The sequence below is a fragment of the Phytophthora infestans genome, genomic scaffold (genome assembly GCF_000142945.1).
Source record: "Phytophthora infestans T30-4 supercont1.30 genomic scaffold, whole genome shotgun sequence".
NCBI lineage: Eukaryota > Oomycota > Peronosporomycetes > Peronosporales > Peronosporaceae > Phytophthora > Phytophthora infestans.
The window spans coordinates 1,522,381-1,539,008 of NW_003303729.1; the positions used below are offsets into that span (position 1 = coordinate 1,522,381).

Genomic DNA, 16,628 nt, shown 5'->3' on the forward strand with positions numbered 1-16,628 from the left:
CAGTCGTCGATAACCCCGTTTATCGGAATCGACGATTCCTTGAAGCACCTTGCGCCTCCCTACAAGAACTCGGCGACAGTTAGAATGGACCCGGAGCTGCAATACGATCGAATACCAGCCAGCCGACTTCGCGAGATGTGTACTGTCATTTGATGGCTCAGCGAAGACAGCTAAGTACGGCGGGTATGGAAGTTGTTCGTGGATCCTATCGCGCCTTCCGAACTGGGACGTTGAGATCGCTGCGAGTGCTTACCTGTCCTCCACCACGGTCAACATCGCTGAGTATACCGGCAATGGAGTCTCGGCGGGGATTGACCGAGGGATAACTGACTTAATTATCGTGGGAGACTCCCGGCTTGCAATCCAGCAATTTATGGGGGTGATAGCATGCAAGAAGGGGACGTTGCAGGTGGAGTTAGCACGACACAAGGATCTCACAGAGCGACTCAACTCGGTCCGGTATCGACACATAGCGCGACACAATAACGCAGCGGCTGATTATCTCGCTACAGGAGCACTCGAAGCATAAGCCGGACGAGTAATCCTCGGGACGGATAGGAAAGCCGAACTGAGAACGATTAAACGAGTAGCCGAAGTGCGGTACGCCATAGACAACCCAGTGGAAACCCCGATTGTCACGGCAGTCACTCGTAGCCGAGTACGCCGAGTTCACCTTGAGGATGAGCTGGATGAAGACTCGACTAGAGCAAGAGGAGGAAGTCAGGATCATGGAGCTATATCAACAAATCCTGAAGAATCCGCGTTTGAGAGCAGTAGAGATGAAATCGAACAAGTCAGCAGGGCGTTGACGCGGCGGACTAACCGCACGACCTCGAATGTTGAAACAGGGTCGCAAATGGAGTCAGCCCAGACGGCTCAGAATGCCAACGACATTGATCCAGTGACAGTACAGACTGAGCAGAGAAGACGAATCGTGAAGGCACAAGACGAAAACCCAGGTCGGCCGATCTGAAGGCGTGCCTGAGAGGTGAATTTGAGGACCTTACACACCGTCGAGCTCAGAATGCCGGCAAAGTCGCAGAAGTCTTTGTACGCAGCGAAGACGGCCTGATATACCGCCGAGATGAGACGCGCCGACAAGGTGAACTCGGCGAACCGAACCTCGCGTTGAGATTGGTGATTCCGTCAACTGTGGTCGACGCGATACTTCATACCTGTCACAACTCGATCGAAGGGGGTATCAAGGAATCATCAGAACTTATCACCGAGCCAAAGCCGACTACTACTGGATTGGTCTTTACGCCGACGTGGTGAAACATGTTAGAGCCTGCGAAGACTGCAGTACCAGTAAGAGCAAGCCACAGTTGAGAGGTTACTCGCCGGGAAATGTGGTGTCAGACCACCCATTCCAAGTCGTGTCAATGGATTTCGTGATTTCTCTACCTCGAACTCAGCGGGGATATACTGCACTGCTGTTGTTCCAGGACCACTTCACGGAGTTTGTTATCGCTAAGGCTATAAATGACACCGGAGCACTTGAAGTGGCCGAGGTGCTTGAAGAATGCGTCTTCAGGCAGTTTGGGGCTCCGTCTCTGATACGGCACGACCGAGATCCAAGGTTTATGAGTGAAGTATTCCAAACGTTCTCCGAGATGATGCAGTCGAGATCAAGGTATACGCTGAGCTACCGATTACAAGCCAACGGTCAACAAGAGAGGCAGTCAAGACAATGGTTCAGCCTATACGAGTCTACGTGGAAGACCCGCTTCAGGCCGACTGGGATGACAACGCCGAGAAAATGGTACACGCTATCAACAACTCAAGAGACTCGACTCGTCGAGAAACCCCTTTGTATCTGGTACATGGCTGGGACGCCAAGTCTACCCTCAAGGCTATGACGAGCTCAATACGACATGGAAAGGGACGCTCGGCCAACTCAGCGGTTGCGATCGAGTGGCGCCGAGAAGCGAACATACAACAAGAAGTTGCCCTACAGCTAGCAGCTGAGCTCCAAGTGCGAGAGAAGGCACGACGAGCTCGAGAGCACAACGAAGCACTGAGCAAGAAGGAGAAAATATCCATTCCCAACACAGCAGATGACGAAGACGGAGTTGCAGAACGAGGCGATGAATCCACCGAATCCTTGAACAAAGAAGGAGATCAAGTATGGTTGTTTATGGAGGGAGTCAAGTCGGGCCTGACTAAGAAGTTAGCCCATCGATGGAATGGACCATTCAGGGTGACGAAGAAGGTGGAAGAATTCGCCTATGAATTGGAGTTACCCGACAAGAGTGGATATAGGTTCTACCCAGTGGTCCATGTATCATGTCTAAAGGCAGTCACCAAACTCGGTGGAAGACCAAAGACGAGGCTAATCGCCGACCTCGAAGAGACTCTGCGATTTGACTTTGATGAAGAACTACTACCTGAAGATAGCTGGGAGCTTGACACAAGTATGAACAAGTATGAAGTCGAAGCAATCCTCGACGACGAGCTACCATTATCCACGAGTACGTCCCGGTCACAACGGAGATTTAAGGCTAAGTGGGTCGGCTACGATGGGCCTACTTGGGAACCACTGTCGAATTTGTCATGTGCAGGTTTCCTGTTTGACTATCTACGTCGGAAGAAGTGTGAAAACCGTCTGCAAATGATGAAAGTTGCAGATGAGGATTAACAGTTATTGCACCAAATGTTACACCAACTCAGCGGACGACGCAGGCCGAGTTGAGATGGAATGCTACTGTGTCGAAATTACATATACTGAATAATTACGAAATGAAGTCATGAACGATACCTACGGGACGCTCAGTCAAAAGAAGAAAATTAAAAAGAAGGCGATCCGGACTCCAAGAGAGGTGAGCCCGACGAAGACAACTGGGAAGAGCTCAGCGGACTCGACGATTGGAGGTATGGCGTCGTAGCAGACGTCGCCCCTTGGGAAACTACGGAAGGAGATGCAACATCCGCAGCCGTGGCAAGAAGTATCATAGCCGAGCTAGCTAAAGAGACTGACGCCGAAGCAGGTGGAAGAAGAACCGGTGCCTCAGAACCCGCCTCGGCTGAAGCGGGTTGAGGCGGTCCGTTCCACTTGGGAGTGGAGTGCCGAACAGAGACATACTCGGAGATGTGCCTCGGAGATTGGGAGAACCCAACCCGTCGTCCGCTGAGTCGTCATCAGACGCACTCTTGTCGTCCGAGCCGAGCTCACCGATTGAAGACCCAGCGAAGCTGTGCATACCTTGATGATTCAGCCGAGGTGGGGCACCCTGAGCGTACGCCGGAGGCACTTGTTCGGCAAGATCGAAGTCTCCTTCGATCCCGTCATCAACAACCTGAGGGTTCATACCGCGCGGAGCGAAAACCAAGAAGTCCACGTTCCGAGCGCGGAAGCATGTGTTAATCGGATGAACCGCCGGGTCGGTTAGCCACCCAGCTAGCCAGGGCTCAGCTAGATTCACATCGTGCGCACACTGAACCCAGTCTCTCCCGGATGGAACCCACGAAAGGTTAGCAGGAGCGTAATGGGGGACGGACGGATCGAAAAAAAACCTCAGCATCTGCAAGAGGAGCAGGTTCACCGCCGAGCTTCTGGGTGACCGCCGAGTAAAGCTGGTCGTAGACAGCGACGACCAAGGATCGTAGGGTGTCACTACGGCGTTTGTGCTCGCGCTTGTAAACCAGCCACAGCTCATACACTTCAGCAAGCTGAGCAGGCGTGACAGTCGGGTTGGCGTCGGGATGGAGACCCATCAAAACCCTTGACTCGACGATCCAATGGCGACGCTCGTAGAGACCAACAAAGTCACGAGTCATTTGGCCATCTGTCTTGATAGGCCTCCCCGCCGAGTCCAAAAGACTGTCTGCACGAAGCTTCACCGACATATGCCCAAGAACTTGCATCAAGGTTCGAGGTCGGGTCTGAGAAGCCAAGCACCGCCGAGCCTTCTCCAGCACTCATGGAGAAAAGAATAAAAGAAAGCTCGGGGAGCGTCCGCCTGAGACGCTGACAAGGATGACTCAGATCAACGACAGCCATAAAAGCTCGTATGCCGTCAAGGGAACACGGCGTGGGTGGCACGCGACCCTTGCCACCTACGAGCTCCAACTGCACCCCTCCGCTCAGTGTAGCCAATAATGCATTCCAACAACGGGCTGAGCCGAATTGCATAAATGGCACCCCGCGGAGTTGAGCCATGTGAAGAGTCAAACGACAATCCTTGAAAACCGCTTGCGAGGCCTGTGTCCCTAACATCGCCAGCGGGAGTGTAAGAGCGCTTGGCGGAGTGACTGTGATGCAGTCGAACTCGGCTGAGATGGAACGGATGTTACCGGGAGCACACTCGGCGAAGGAGCAGCCGAAAGAGATTGGACAGGAGTCAGGTAAGGGGTTGACGCAAACCGCCGATGCTTGTGGTACCGATGCTTCCTGTGATGATTCTTTTTTATTGGATCGCTTCGACCGATGACCGGTAGGACTGGACAAGGCACGACGCTTGCGACGTTGCTGCTTCTCCGAAGCTGCCGCCGTGGTAGAAGGCGCCGTTCCGTCACCAGAATCCATCGATGAATGTCATGAAGAGTGACGATCACTCGGCAGTAAGGACTCATTACTCATCTCGTAGTCAAAGCCGAAGATTGCCGCATGAAGGCTTCTCGCCTTGGTAGAACGACGAGCATCTTCGACCGCCGAGTCGGAACCTGAAGGACTACCCGCCGAGTTCTCGGATAAAGAAATGAGATCCGAGAGTGACCTAGCGGCAAGATTCGTCGAGCAGGCGGGCGGTGCAGAACCGTCGTCAGGCCCCAAGACCTCGTCATCAGATGCGTCAAGGTCCTCAAGCAGCTGGGCAGTCACAATGCGAGCAGTCGCAGGAGATCTCCGGATGGGGCGCCCAGACGGGGACGTCAACACAGCCGAGCTCGTAGGGAAAGACGGTCTGAGGACACTCACGGCCGGAGTCACTAGGTCCGCCGGTGTAGTGGATAAGCTAATTCCCCGAGAGGGAAAGACGTGAGAAGACCGAGGACCAGATGACGACCGGGAGAGCCCAACCTCCGTTGATACGATGCTGAGCGGCACACTTGACAGGGGCAACTCAGCTGAGATAGGTGAGGTCGAACCTGGGGCACAAACGCTCGTAGCCGGGACTGGTAGTGAAGTCATGACGTCAGAAGAGGACACCAACGATGGTTGGGTAGCCACGACTGACGACGTCGACAAAGAACCAAAAGCCACCTAAGTCGTCGAATTAAACGCAGGAACGGTGTCGTCGGCAGGCTCGGGCATCTCAAACTCGTATTCAGCTTCGCTCGAAGCTTCATCGTCGTCTTCAGAGTGAGCTGAGTAGCAGAACTCAACTGGAGGTGACGAACCTTTTTCCGCTGAGTCCGACGACGAGATTTACCAAAGCGGGGTTTCCCTCCATCGGACACGGTAGCTTGAGGAGAACTCGAACGCAAATGGGCACTGATAGCCTCGTGTCCCTCCTTCCCGGAAAGTGGACAAGCGTACGGCTGAGGCGGATGCGGCGCCGGCGAACGGTGACGAAGACCTGCAGCAGTTGGATACTTGGGACTGGCATAACGCCGAAGCCGCTGCGTCGACGTCAAGTCCGCCAACGGAGTACGATAAAGCTGGGCGAGGGTCGGCTCGGGTTGATTCGTAGCCGTCGCTGAGCTGACAGGAGCTGCCGCCGAAGGGGTCGCAGAAGAAGCCGAACCCGCTGGAGGAGCTACATTAGGACTAGCAGCAGAACCCGTCACTGAGGCATCTTGGCGAGGCTGGACGATCAACTCCATCCGCCGAGTTTCGCCAGCTGGAATGCGGAAAACTTCAGGAAAGCGAGACTCCAAAACGCGACACAGCCGAGTGTTAAGACGAAGATCGGACAGATCAAGTCCAGGAACCTCCAAACTGGCGCCAGCAGCAGCAGCCTTGTGAGGTTCGTGCATTGGAATGACGCCGTTCCGACGAATGAGCCGCTTCTTCCGCAAGATCACTGACCGCTGCTCAGCGATCACCAACTGAGCGTGTGGCAAGGGTTGGGTGCCCGTTGAGCTGTACAGCTGCACCGATTCCTGCAGCTGCTCGAAATGCTTAGAAGTAATGCCTTGGAGAGTAACAAACGCCGCACCCCTCTCGGAAATAGATCGGAGGAGGACTGCGATGTCGGCATCTCGATCCAAGACTTGCTGATGATGGAGCTGGGCCTGACTCAACGCAGCTTCAACCTTGTCTTGCTCAGCTTCGATAGCCCGAGCAAGTTTCGCTTCACTCAGGGCTACAGCTTTTCGCAGTGAAGCAAGGAGATTAGTTGACTGCGTGGCAACAGCCTCCAATCGAGACACCTGTTGTCGCGCCGATGAGAGCTGAGTGGACAAGTCAACATTGATGAGGGCAAGAGTGTCCAATCGCCGAGTCAATGCGCGGTTCTCTTCTTGAACAGCTTGAATGTCGGCCCTGAGATCACCAATGATCTGGGGATAATCAAGAGCGGCGTAGCTGCCTTCCAAGATGTCCAATAGTTCCCCCACGGAAGAAGCCTACAGGATCGCTCGCTGCTGCACGGGATCAGAAGGCTCCACGAGACGAGTGAATCCGTAGGCCATGAGCCTCGCCAAGAAGGTCAATTCTTCTCGACGCTCGTATTCCTGCTCAGTAACCCTGGTCATGAGAGAGTCAAGACTCACTAGAGCAGCCGAGCTTGACTGACTGTTGGCGCCCGAAGTGGTGTCGCCCGGCAAGCTCGGTGGACCAGGAGGGCGCGCGCGAGGTGACTCCGCCGACTCCACGTCAGACTCATGAAAGTTGTCTGGTCGACCAACCCAGCTTCATGCCGGTCGCTGACCCCACGAGTACCGACGGGTCGAGCTATCGACTCAGCTGGCGCGCCTTCACCTCGACGAAGAGCTGGAAGAGACGGATGGTGCCGCGAATTGTGCTGGAGTAACATGCGAGGAGTAAGGAGCTGCCAAGTGAGCGACAGCGGAAGCAACAAACGTACCGAAGAAGGTGGTGGAGAGCCGCGAGACGACATCAGCCGAGTATGGACCAACGGTGGCAGAACCCAATGAAGGATTAAGACGCTCACCAGTTCGGCTCGTATCATAACCGGGGAAGTTGTGGTGTAGGGATCCCTACACCACAACCTCCCCGGTTATTATACCCAGATCTTAGGAACAAAGAATCACGGTAAGTACTCAGCGATCTGTCCAGATGATGCTATCCGGATAGCCGCTGAGCTCAACGGTCGCCTGAACCCAGCGGAAGGGTCGGTAGAAATCCGAAACGACTACATTTTATGAGAAGCATAGGATTAAATAGGGGGAGCCGAAAAGGCTCCCGGAAGATAACAGAGCAGAATTTTCCTAGTCCAAGACACGTGTACACTTTTCCGGTAAGTCCCTGCATAGGGATGGATTATGTCTGCCGTTGATACCCGAGAGGCATAGCTTGTAAGGTATTGACTGGTAGCGCTAAGAGATTAGGTCGGTCTGGGTAGGACAAAGTCTCGCTACGCGCGAAAGAAAGCCCCGCATCCTCAGCGGGCCGGTACGTCGGATAGCCCGGGTGCCGAAACACTTCTAGCTGAGCAGCCTCTGCGATCGGTGACCTGTAAAAGCGCTCGCGCGCCGTCGTCCATGATTTGGTGAAGGGCACAGGGTTTGTGAACGAGTTCATCCGAACCAAACTCTGTGCAGCCTCGGAAGTGCTCTGACTTGGTTAGTCGGAACCGAGTGGAAGCGAGCCACTCGGCTGTCCCGGAAGGGTCGAGCCGCGAGGGGACCACCCTCTGCGCAGGCCATACAACCGCCGACCTAACTCGGCGATTTGTTGTGGTTTGTGTAAGGAATCCATATCTGACGGTATTTGTGTGTTCTACTACACCACAGTGATCTTCCGGGGATCCAGAAACGCACCCTCTTCCTCATCCTCCTCCATTTCGTTCTCTTCATCCGAGGAACCAAAGATGTTCCGATAGGAGTACCCTGTCTCCTTCTCCTCATGGAGTGAAGACTTCGAAGTTATACGCCTCTCAGAGGGTTTGGCGCCCTCGGCCTGAGTGGCCTTAGCACGCGCAAGACCCTCGGCAAGCGAGAGATGTTTGTGAGGTTTCTCCTCTTCGTCGTCGCCAGCTATGGGAGTGTCCTTAGCCTTGATGGCAGGACGCTCAGAGCATAAAGACGTAGTGGTACTGTGATCACCGTGATCACTAGGTAGCGACTGCACGCTGTCGTCATTGCTCTCGCTAGTCACTGGGGTGTGCCCTCCCACGGAGTCCACAGGAGCATGGTGAGTGCTCCCGCTCTTGGCCTCGTCCTCACTGCCCGAGTTGAACTCACGTTCGTCGAACCGAGGATTTGGACGGTTGTCTGGGGAGACCGAAGGTGACGGGATGCGGCGCTTGCTCGCATGCTTGCTCACAGCCGCGCTGAGCCGATCGCCTCCGAGGCCACCTTAGTAGCCTTCTGGTGTGCAGAGTCCTTGCCGTGAGGCTTAGCGCTCTTGGCTTGCGTATTTCCTGCAGGAGCCTTGGAGCATGTCTTCGCACCGCTTTTTGCAGTGTCACGGGGTATGATAACGGTCGATGTGGAGACCAAGAAGAAGGGCGCTCAACCGCTGCTCGAGGCTCTAACTGTGAAGTGAGCGCTCGCGCAACCAAGCCGATGTATTTCGACTTTGAGAATGAAAGTTTGTGACGTACAATTCTTTATTCCGTAAATCGAACGTAAGTGGAAAAAGATGTAGCAGGGTACGTAGCTCCACCCCTAGTTACATGAAGGGTGACACGTCATACTTCGGGATATCTGGTACATGGTAACAGGGTCGTCCGAGGTCAACCATTGGCTGATGACATTGCTTTTCTATAGGTGACTTATAGTTTGTAAATTAGACTCAAGCTTAGTCTACCTTTAAATATACCGGTATCTCGATTATAACTTACCTTAAATTGGCCACTTCGCTCAGGGGACCTGTGAGCTGCCGTTCACGGATAGTTTGTATACTCTCAGAAGCTACTTTCCTTTAGCGCATAATTTTCTCTAGCGCTAGGTGCTGTGTGAGCCCGTCACAATTATTGTTTTAAAGGTCGAAGATCCTTGAATGCAGTCTTGCTTGTCACAGCTAAGTTGGTGGCACAGTACCCACTGGGCATGCACCTGTTTAGCAGAAGGATCAGCAGCCTTCAAGAACATGAAAAATAGGAGGCGGAGCGCTGCAAAATAGTTTGGTAAGATGATTTATCTCCCGAGCGGAGGTAGTATTTCTTCTTCTTTATACTGTATTTCGCTTTTATTTTCAGCATGTGCGTGGAGGCAATAGAATATCCGGTCCTTGCTTGTTTTCGTCTATGGACACATCCTTTTTAACGACAAGCCGCACACCTCATGAAGTTTAAACAGGGTTTACACAGAAACTTAAATGAAGAAGGACAATAACTACGGGCGAGCTAGATAGCGCTAATGATTCACTTTTGAAAACTAACATGTTTGAAGTGACCACTAACAGTTAACAATATATACTACTTCCATATCAGACAGTGGTTGATTAAATTAAACCACAATAACATTTCAGAGCTGTTTCGTGCACCGCGCAACTTCTTGAACTATCCGTCATATAACACACAATGCAGTGGCCCCCACAATCCTACGATAAAACTGAAGCTAGAAAAGTAAAGCAAGCAAGGTCGCATCAATGTTTGCGTTGTTAACTGGATAAGCGAATCACATCACACTGCAGGTCGAACCTTGACACGCTTTTCCTTCGTACTTCGTTACCTGGCACAAAACATACCAACCAGTCTGTGTCCCACCACGAGCTTATTTTGCGCTATTTTTTTTTATTTATAACCCAGTCTCATTGCCTCATCGGTCTTGTGCTTTACAATCTTCGCCCAATCGGGTGTTGATATGACAGTCTCCTTTAGTTTTTCCAAGCTTTTCTTGGGCGTGATTTTTTCCACTACAGCTTTCAATTTTTCTTTGAAGCCTTTGGCTCTCTCTTCCACGATCTCGCCTTCGTCGTTTCCGACACGACGCAGTAAACGCGGGTCATGCACGTCGGTCGTGGTGATCATGTCAACACCATTTTCATTCGAAGCCTTGCCCGCAACCGCAGAATTGGCATTACCAGTGGCGTGGAAAGTGACCGCGACTAGCACTGCAAGGATGCATGTGAGGCGCATTTTTTTGTCGTTTGGGTCAACAGCTCGGGCACTTGAGTCGAAATGAGAGAGTGCGAGCAGATTGCAGAATGAGGTGTCGGACGAAGACATAGCCGTACTACGTGCTGGAGCACGAGGAAGTTCCACTTTGTACTGTTTTCTTCCAGTCTGTACAAATAACGCTGGGATATAGCTACCGATCCAGTACATATTTCCAGACAGTTATTGAACAAAAAACCAGTACACTTAAGTTCGCAGCTAATAATGGTTTGTGTGACCCTACTCACTTATAAAAACTAATGTCTAGTCACTATTAGAAAATTGTGTTTAATACACAAGAAGAGCAATTCAATTCGCAATTCAAAAGTGCCTCCTCCAAGTCATCCTCTCCGAGTTGCTTTCTTAAAATGGATGGCCACCGCAGCATTCTTGCAGCGACATCAGTGGCAGCACTTTTCTCATGCGTAGTACTACTATAGTAGCACTGAGCTACCACTGTAGCTTGGTACGTCGCTTGAAAACAGCAATACAAGTATTGTATCTTTTATGAGTAGCCGGTAAACGGGGTGGATGGGTTATTTAATAATCCACCCATTACCCACATTTAGCTCGTAAGGGATGGACGGGTGGGTAACCCTGGGGTAACCCAACCCACAAAACCCCCTGCCGCTTCTCAGTCGAGAGCTGTCTAAGAGAAAGCACAGGAGCATGACAGAGGAGACGGATGTGAAGCTGCGCTGCGGTGTGTACGGCGAAGGGAGTGTCTTCTCCGTCGAGATCAAGCGCAATGCAGATGTGGAGGCGCTGCAGGAGAAGATCGCAAGTACATACAGAGTCGTGAGCAACCGCGTTGAGGTTTACCCAGCCAGGTTGACGCTCTACTTGGCGCAGAAGAAGGGGGATACCACGCGGCTGGCGGACGACCGCAACACGGAAAGCTTCTTGCAAGGTGGCATCAGCACTGGTAATGACAAGATGCGTCCGTCGTGGAAGCTCAACAAATCGGAGTTGTTTGGGCCGAGTTTCACGCCGGGAGATGAAGAGATTCACGTGCTGGTGGAACTGCCAGAAGTTGCGGTTGAACCACCGAAGAATAAGCAAAGATTGGAGGGAAACCGGATTGCATTCGCAGGACCATTGCATCAGGATGAGTGCGCCGTTCCGTTTGATACAATAGACGCTTTTCGACAGATCAAGGAAGGCCTATCAAGAAAAGAGGTCATCGGCCACCCATTGTTCCTGTTGTACGGTCCTCGTCAATTTGGAAAAACAACAATTGCGTATCGCATCATGGACTGGATTGCCAGTGATTCCAGTGTTGCGGATGTCAAGTGCGTCTTTTTTGAAATGCATGAATCGGATGTGGCTGCAGAGGGAACGTTCTGGAATCGATTGGGGAGGTGCATTGATAATCGAAATGCGGGCTGCGATTACGATTCGTTTATGCAGTTGGTGGAGGATTGCGCACCTCAAGACCGGAAGCAGTTGTGCCTGATTGTGGATGGAATGAATCATGTCTTTTCCAACAAAGAGTTGGCTATCAAGTTCCTGCTGGCACTTCAAAAGTGGAAAGCAGCACCGTATTTCCGTGGTTTTCTTGGGATCGGAAGTCATGAATTGGTGCACCATCACGAAATCTTTCGTGGGGACGACAAGACAAGCCCTTTCAACGTTGGTAACATGATCAAGATGGCGCCATTTTCAGTGGAACAAATGAGTGCGTTTTTCAAGCTTATTGAGCCACGCTATTCGTTCCTCAGTCGCTTCAATGTGGAATTATGAAGTATTCCAGTGGAGCGCCCGGTGTATTTGGATCATTGATTCGATTTACGGTTGACAACGACAAGTGGACTCTGGAGTGGCATGAATGGGAACCGTGGTTCCAAGTGGGTGCATTTTCCGGGTATTTGACGCAGTACAACAACACCTATCACCGCATACAAGGCGACCTGCGCAGCTTGACTGAGTTGGAGTGGGAGGCACTCAAATACATACTTGAAGACAATGGGAGTTTGACGGCTAGCACTGTCGAGGGGTACTGCGGCATTGCAGTCAGGGGCGATCAGCAAAGGCGACTCGTTGACCCATTACTGAGAATGGGGATTGTGGTCCAAGGAAGCAGTGGTGGATTGGCCATTGTATCTGAGATGATGTGTCGAGTTTGTGTCGAAGCCCTCCCAGAGCGGGAAATTCATCAAGCTGCTAATACCGATGACCCCGTGCTGCTCTTGTCTCTTGCGCTTGGACAAGTGTACCCCAAAACCATTTCGAATCATCTTGTGAGGAATCGACAAGCACCGAGTGAGTCGGCATTTCATCACGAGCTGTATTCGACAATTCGGGATATCTTGAAGAAGGGAGCACTGACGAGGGGTATTTATGCTGAAGTAAAAACTCCAGGCAGCCGAAGGAGAGCCGACATTCTCATCGCCAATGGGGTCCGAGTCGCGTACGAGCTGAAGTCAAATCAATTACGGGAATCCGAGATCGAAGCCGCCGCAAAACAAGCAGATGAGTACAGACAACAGTTCAACGTCGACCGGATGGTCGTTGTCAACTTCGTTCCCATGGGACACACGTTGGACGAAGTGTATCGATTCACGCGGTTTCCGAGGGTTCAGATCGTTCATGCTCGGTTTGCTGATTCCTGTGATCAATTTTCTCTTCAATACATGTACCTGGGAGAGACAAACGAAGTCAAGAGATGCTCCGTTAAGTGCCTAGCTCGGAATAATAGTTAAGTCGGAGCTCCGAGGTTCCAAAACCGATTCCGAACCGGTTCCAAAATGATGCCGTACTTACTAGAGCTGCTGTGGTGCATTAATTTAATAGTGAATTGCAATTATTTGATGAACTGTGGGAACCCGGGTTCCAAAAATTTCGGAACCAAATTTTAATAACTAGAAGGGCTGTGGTTACATTGACATCTTCCGTTGGTGCTCGGGTTCCGAGCTCCTATACTTTTATATATAAATATTTTAAAATTTATAGAGGGGGGGTAGGGGGTAGGAGAGAAAGAAGATATAGAGAGACAGTGTATCGTTTTTTTTGTGGAACTTGGGAACTCAGTCCCGCATGGTGTATAAAACCTACCATGATCATAATTGTTGATGTTACGTCAGTTCGGTGACATGACACCGGTTCAGATCATGTTTAGGAACTTTGCTCACTACTGAATTTTAATAACTACAGTCACTCTGGTGGTTCCTCGTTCAAAGTGACTTGATCATACAATGTATGGGATACGGTTTAAGTTTCGGAACTTCAGAACTACTGGAATTAGATAACTACACCTGCTCTAGTGACGCATTTGTTACAGTGACAATTCTGACAATGCCTGAGAATTCACATAAGGATAACGTTAACTCGCGCGTTCTTTCTGTTAGCGTACGCTAGTGGACGGACTGCATTGATTATGCTACATCGTCCGCTCAACCTGTGCATAAAATGACATCTAGAGTACCCCTAGACCCCCTTAGAGACCACGTTAATGTACTACATGGTACATGTACTACTGGCTGTTTACGATCGACCACCTTGTGCCCTTCGTGTATTTGTAGTTTTCTGTCAAATAAACGACTTATCTACAAGGAAACTAATTCGACTTTTATGGCATGCATGTACTTACAGCAAATTCGGATTATTATTTTACCCATCTATCGTTTAGGGAAAGCTGTCAATCTTCAAAAACTGCCGGGAAATGGATATGAGCTCAGCATCTGACATAACATCAGTGATGAGAGGGTTCACTTCTGATAAAGTAATTTCATTTTTATTTATTTGTGGATGCTATAAAGGTTATCCAGATATTTATACGAGAAGGAGATTGTCAAAGTAGTCGATATTTGCGCCAGGTTAAGCGATCAACACTTTGCACTAAAACAAACGGAATTCAAATTCAGCGCTGACGCACGGCTTTGTACTTTAAGAAAGTAAGGGTCTAGTTTATGGGAAAATAAAGCAGCATTCTAATTCGTCACGAATGCGAAAAAGACAGGAGGATACCCATGCAACACTCGCACTTGTCGCAGGTGCCACGAATGAGGTATAAACAGGGAGCCCGATACAGGTACACGGCAGTGCCGTACCTTGGCATCCCAAGTGCTGTCGCCAAGTGCCATCGCTGTTGAGCTTCAAAATGCAATGGCTAGTGGCTTACGGTTTTTGGTACATATGAAAATTTGTACAAGGCTTTTCTGTTGCAAATATGGTGAATCCCGTCCGCATGAGACCTACGTCTCGGGACACCACAAAGCGGTAGGAGGAAGCGTAGAGTTGGTATCGGACGGAGGACTTTAAGGGGACTCCGACCTGGCGAGAACGAGCTTGTAGACGTTGTAGGCGAGGACTTGCGTAGTAGATGGAATAATTCAAAGTGTATTTTGTGTTAGTTTGTCTTCCGTCGACTCGCTTGTTGCCAAGAGTCGCTGTAGTGGTTTCCGACGTTTTGCAAAGGCGTTTCACTATATCTTACCGGGTAGTTTCTAAACTGCTTTAGCTTTCCCGGAACGGTTTAGTTCCGTGACACGACCTCCGCCGGACAGAGCTTGATACTAGTCACATATTGACGAACAACATGGGCTGCATTTGCCGCGCTGTGATGCTTTGCTTGTAGACGTTGGATGTTCGCGTTGGCAGGCCATTTGCTCGTCGATGATATTCCCTAATGAGGCCGGGTACTGACATCAAATTTGCGGTTGTTCCCATGTGATATCTTTATTGCGATTCACCCACACTGCTCTCCACCGTCTCCGGAGATTCGATGGTCGAGGATAGTCCCGATAAATGGCCCTCTGAACCGTCTTTGAGCCGAACGGTGGGGATCGTACTATCACGCTGGACTGCGGTGGTTTCCTTCCGAAATTTCTTCCGTACCATTGTGTGAAATACTGGGTGTATCTTCAATTCCGGTGGTAGTTGAACCTCATATAATTCTCCATCGTGAAGGACCTAACTACACTTTACGGCCGATCCATTTCGCTGCAACTTCCTTCTCACTGCTCCAGCTACCTCTGGGTTGACGTTCTTAGCCGAGATTAACACCATTTCACCTTTTTGAAATTGTTGATCCCGGCGACCTCGATCATATAAAAGCTTCATTCTTTCTGCCGCGATACGAACGTTTGCTTGGCGCTCCCGCAGAAGATGTTCCTATTTCTGTACAAACGTCACTGCCGAGGTGTTTTTCAGGTTCATAATCTGTAGATCGGCGGGTACTCGTGGGTTGTAGCCAATATCAGCATAGAATGGCGACACGCCTGTAGTCGTCTGGTAATGTCGATTGTAGACAAACTCCGCCATCGCCAAGTAGTCATCCCAGTCATTGTTGGACCCACTCACGTAGTGTCTGAGATAAGTGCAAGGATTGCGTTCATCCTCTCTACTTGACAGTCGGTCCGCTAGTGATGTGCTGTTGCGAGATTGAGTTTGGCCCCCAATGATTTTGCGCACTGGAGGCTTTCCCGTACGGAATTTGTTTCGCTAACAGGATTCGTATGTTGCCACGTAGTCTTTCACTCGCTTCTGCCAATGTTTCCAGTAAAAACGTTCTGCCACTGCTTGTCGTGTTTTTTCGATTCATGGGTGGCCTGATATAGGGACGTCAAAAGTTCCCAAAGTATTGTATTCTGGATTTCGCCATCATCAGCTGGAATGTAGATATTAAGTTGATCTTGCACTCGATACAGAACGATACCGTCGCTCTCGTCGTATACGAAGTCTCCAGTGTCCTTGATTTTCTTCTGAACGACAAATTCGTTGGTCAGGCCGGCTCGCCGTTGTGCCCGGCGGATCCGTGCTACTTGTGTTGTCGCCTTTAGTCGACGAGCAGCGAGAACTTGCTTCCGCTTTTGTTCCAGGAAATCAATCTCGAAATCAGCTCGCCTACTTAGTGCGTCGGCTACGGTATTAGTTTCTCCTGCAAATATCTCGAAACTGAAGCTGAAACTCTACAAGATGGTCATACCACCGACAAATGCGTCGGTTAATTGTTTTCTGCGTGATACTCGCTCCAGTGAGTGGTGGTCTGTTTCTACTGTGCTACCTCCGTCAAGCAGATAGACGTGCCAGATCTTCGGACAATGAATTATCGCTAGCATCTCTTGTTCATGCGTCGGGTAGTTTAGCTTAGCTGAGCTCATCTTCCTTCCACAATATGCAATTGGTTTCCCCTCTCGTGCTGTTCCATCGCAACATTGTGTGTGCTGTAGTAGTACACCCCCAAATGCAAACTGAGATGCATCTGTGCGTAGCAAGAAGGGCTTAGAGAAATCTTGTAACGCGAGCACGGGCGTGTCGGTCAATGCCAATTTCGGCGCTACAAAAGCCGTGATACCTTCTCCTGTCCTCTTCAACTCCTTACTGCCTTTGTGCTTAACCATTTCGAACAGAGGAGCACTGATTTCCGGGAAATTCTTACAGAATCCTTGAACGTAGACCGTGGTGCCCAAAACCGATTGCAAGTTTCATATAGTTTTTGGGCGTGGCCACTCCCGCACGACT

General features: G+C 50.6%; 1 protein-coding gene and 1 pseudogene across 1 annotated transcript; one reads left to right on the forward strand and one right to left on the reverse strand.

The window, feature by feature from the left end:
• Positions 1-9,803: 9,803 nt before the first annotated feature.
• Positions 9,804-10,148, reverse strand: PITG_23009 (avr2 family secreted RxLR effector peptide protein, putative; the record flags this gene model as incomplete). Its single annotated transcript, XM_002899572.1, has 1 exon — positions 9,804-10,148. One exon carries the CDS (start codon positions 10,146-10,148, stop codon positions 9,804-9,806), a length of 345 nt encoding a protein of 114 aa, XP_002899618.1.
• Positions 10,149-10,835: 687 nt separating this feature from the next.
• On the forward strand, positions 10,836-12,349 carry PITG_13957 (annotated as a pseudogene; the record flags this gene model as incomplete).
• Positions 12,350-16,628: the final 4,279 nt, after the last annotated feature.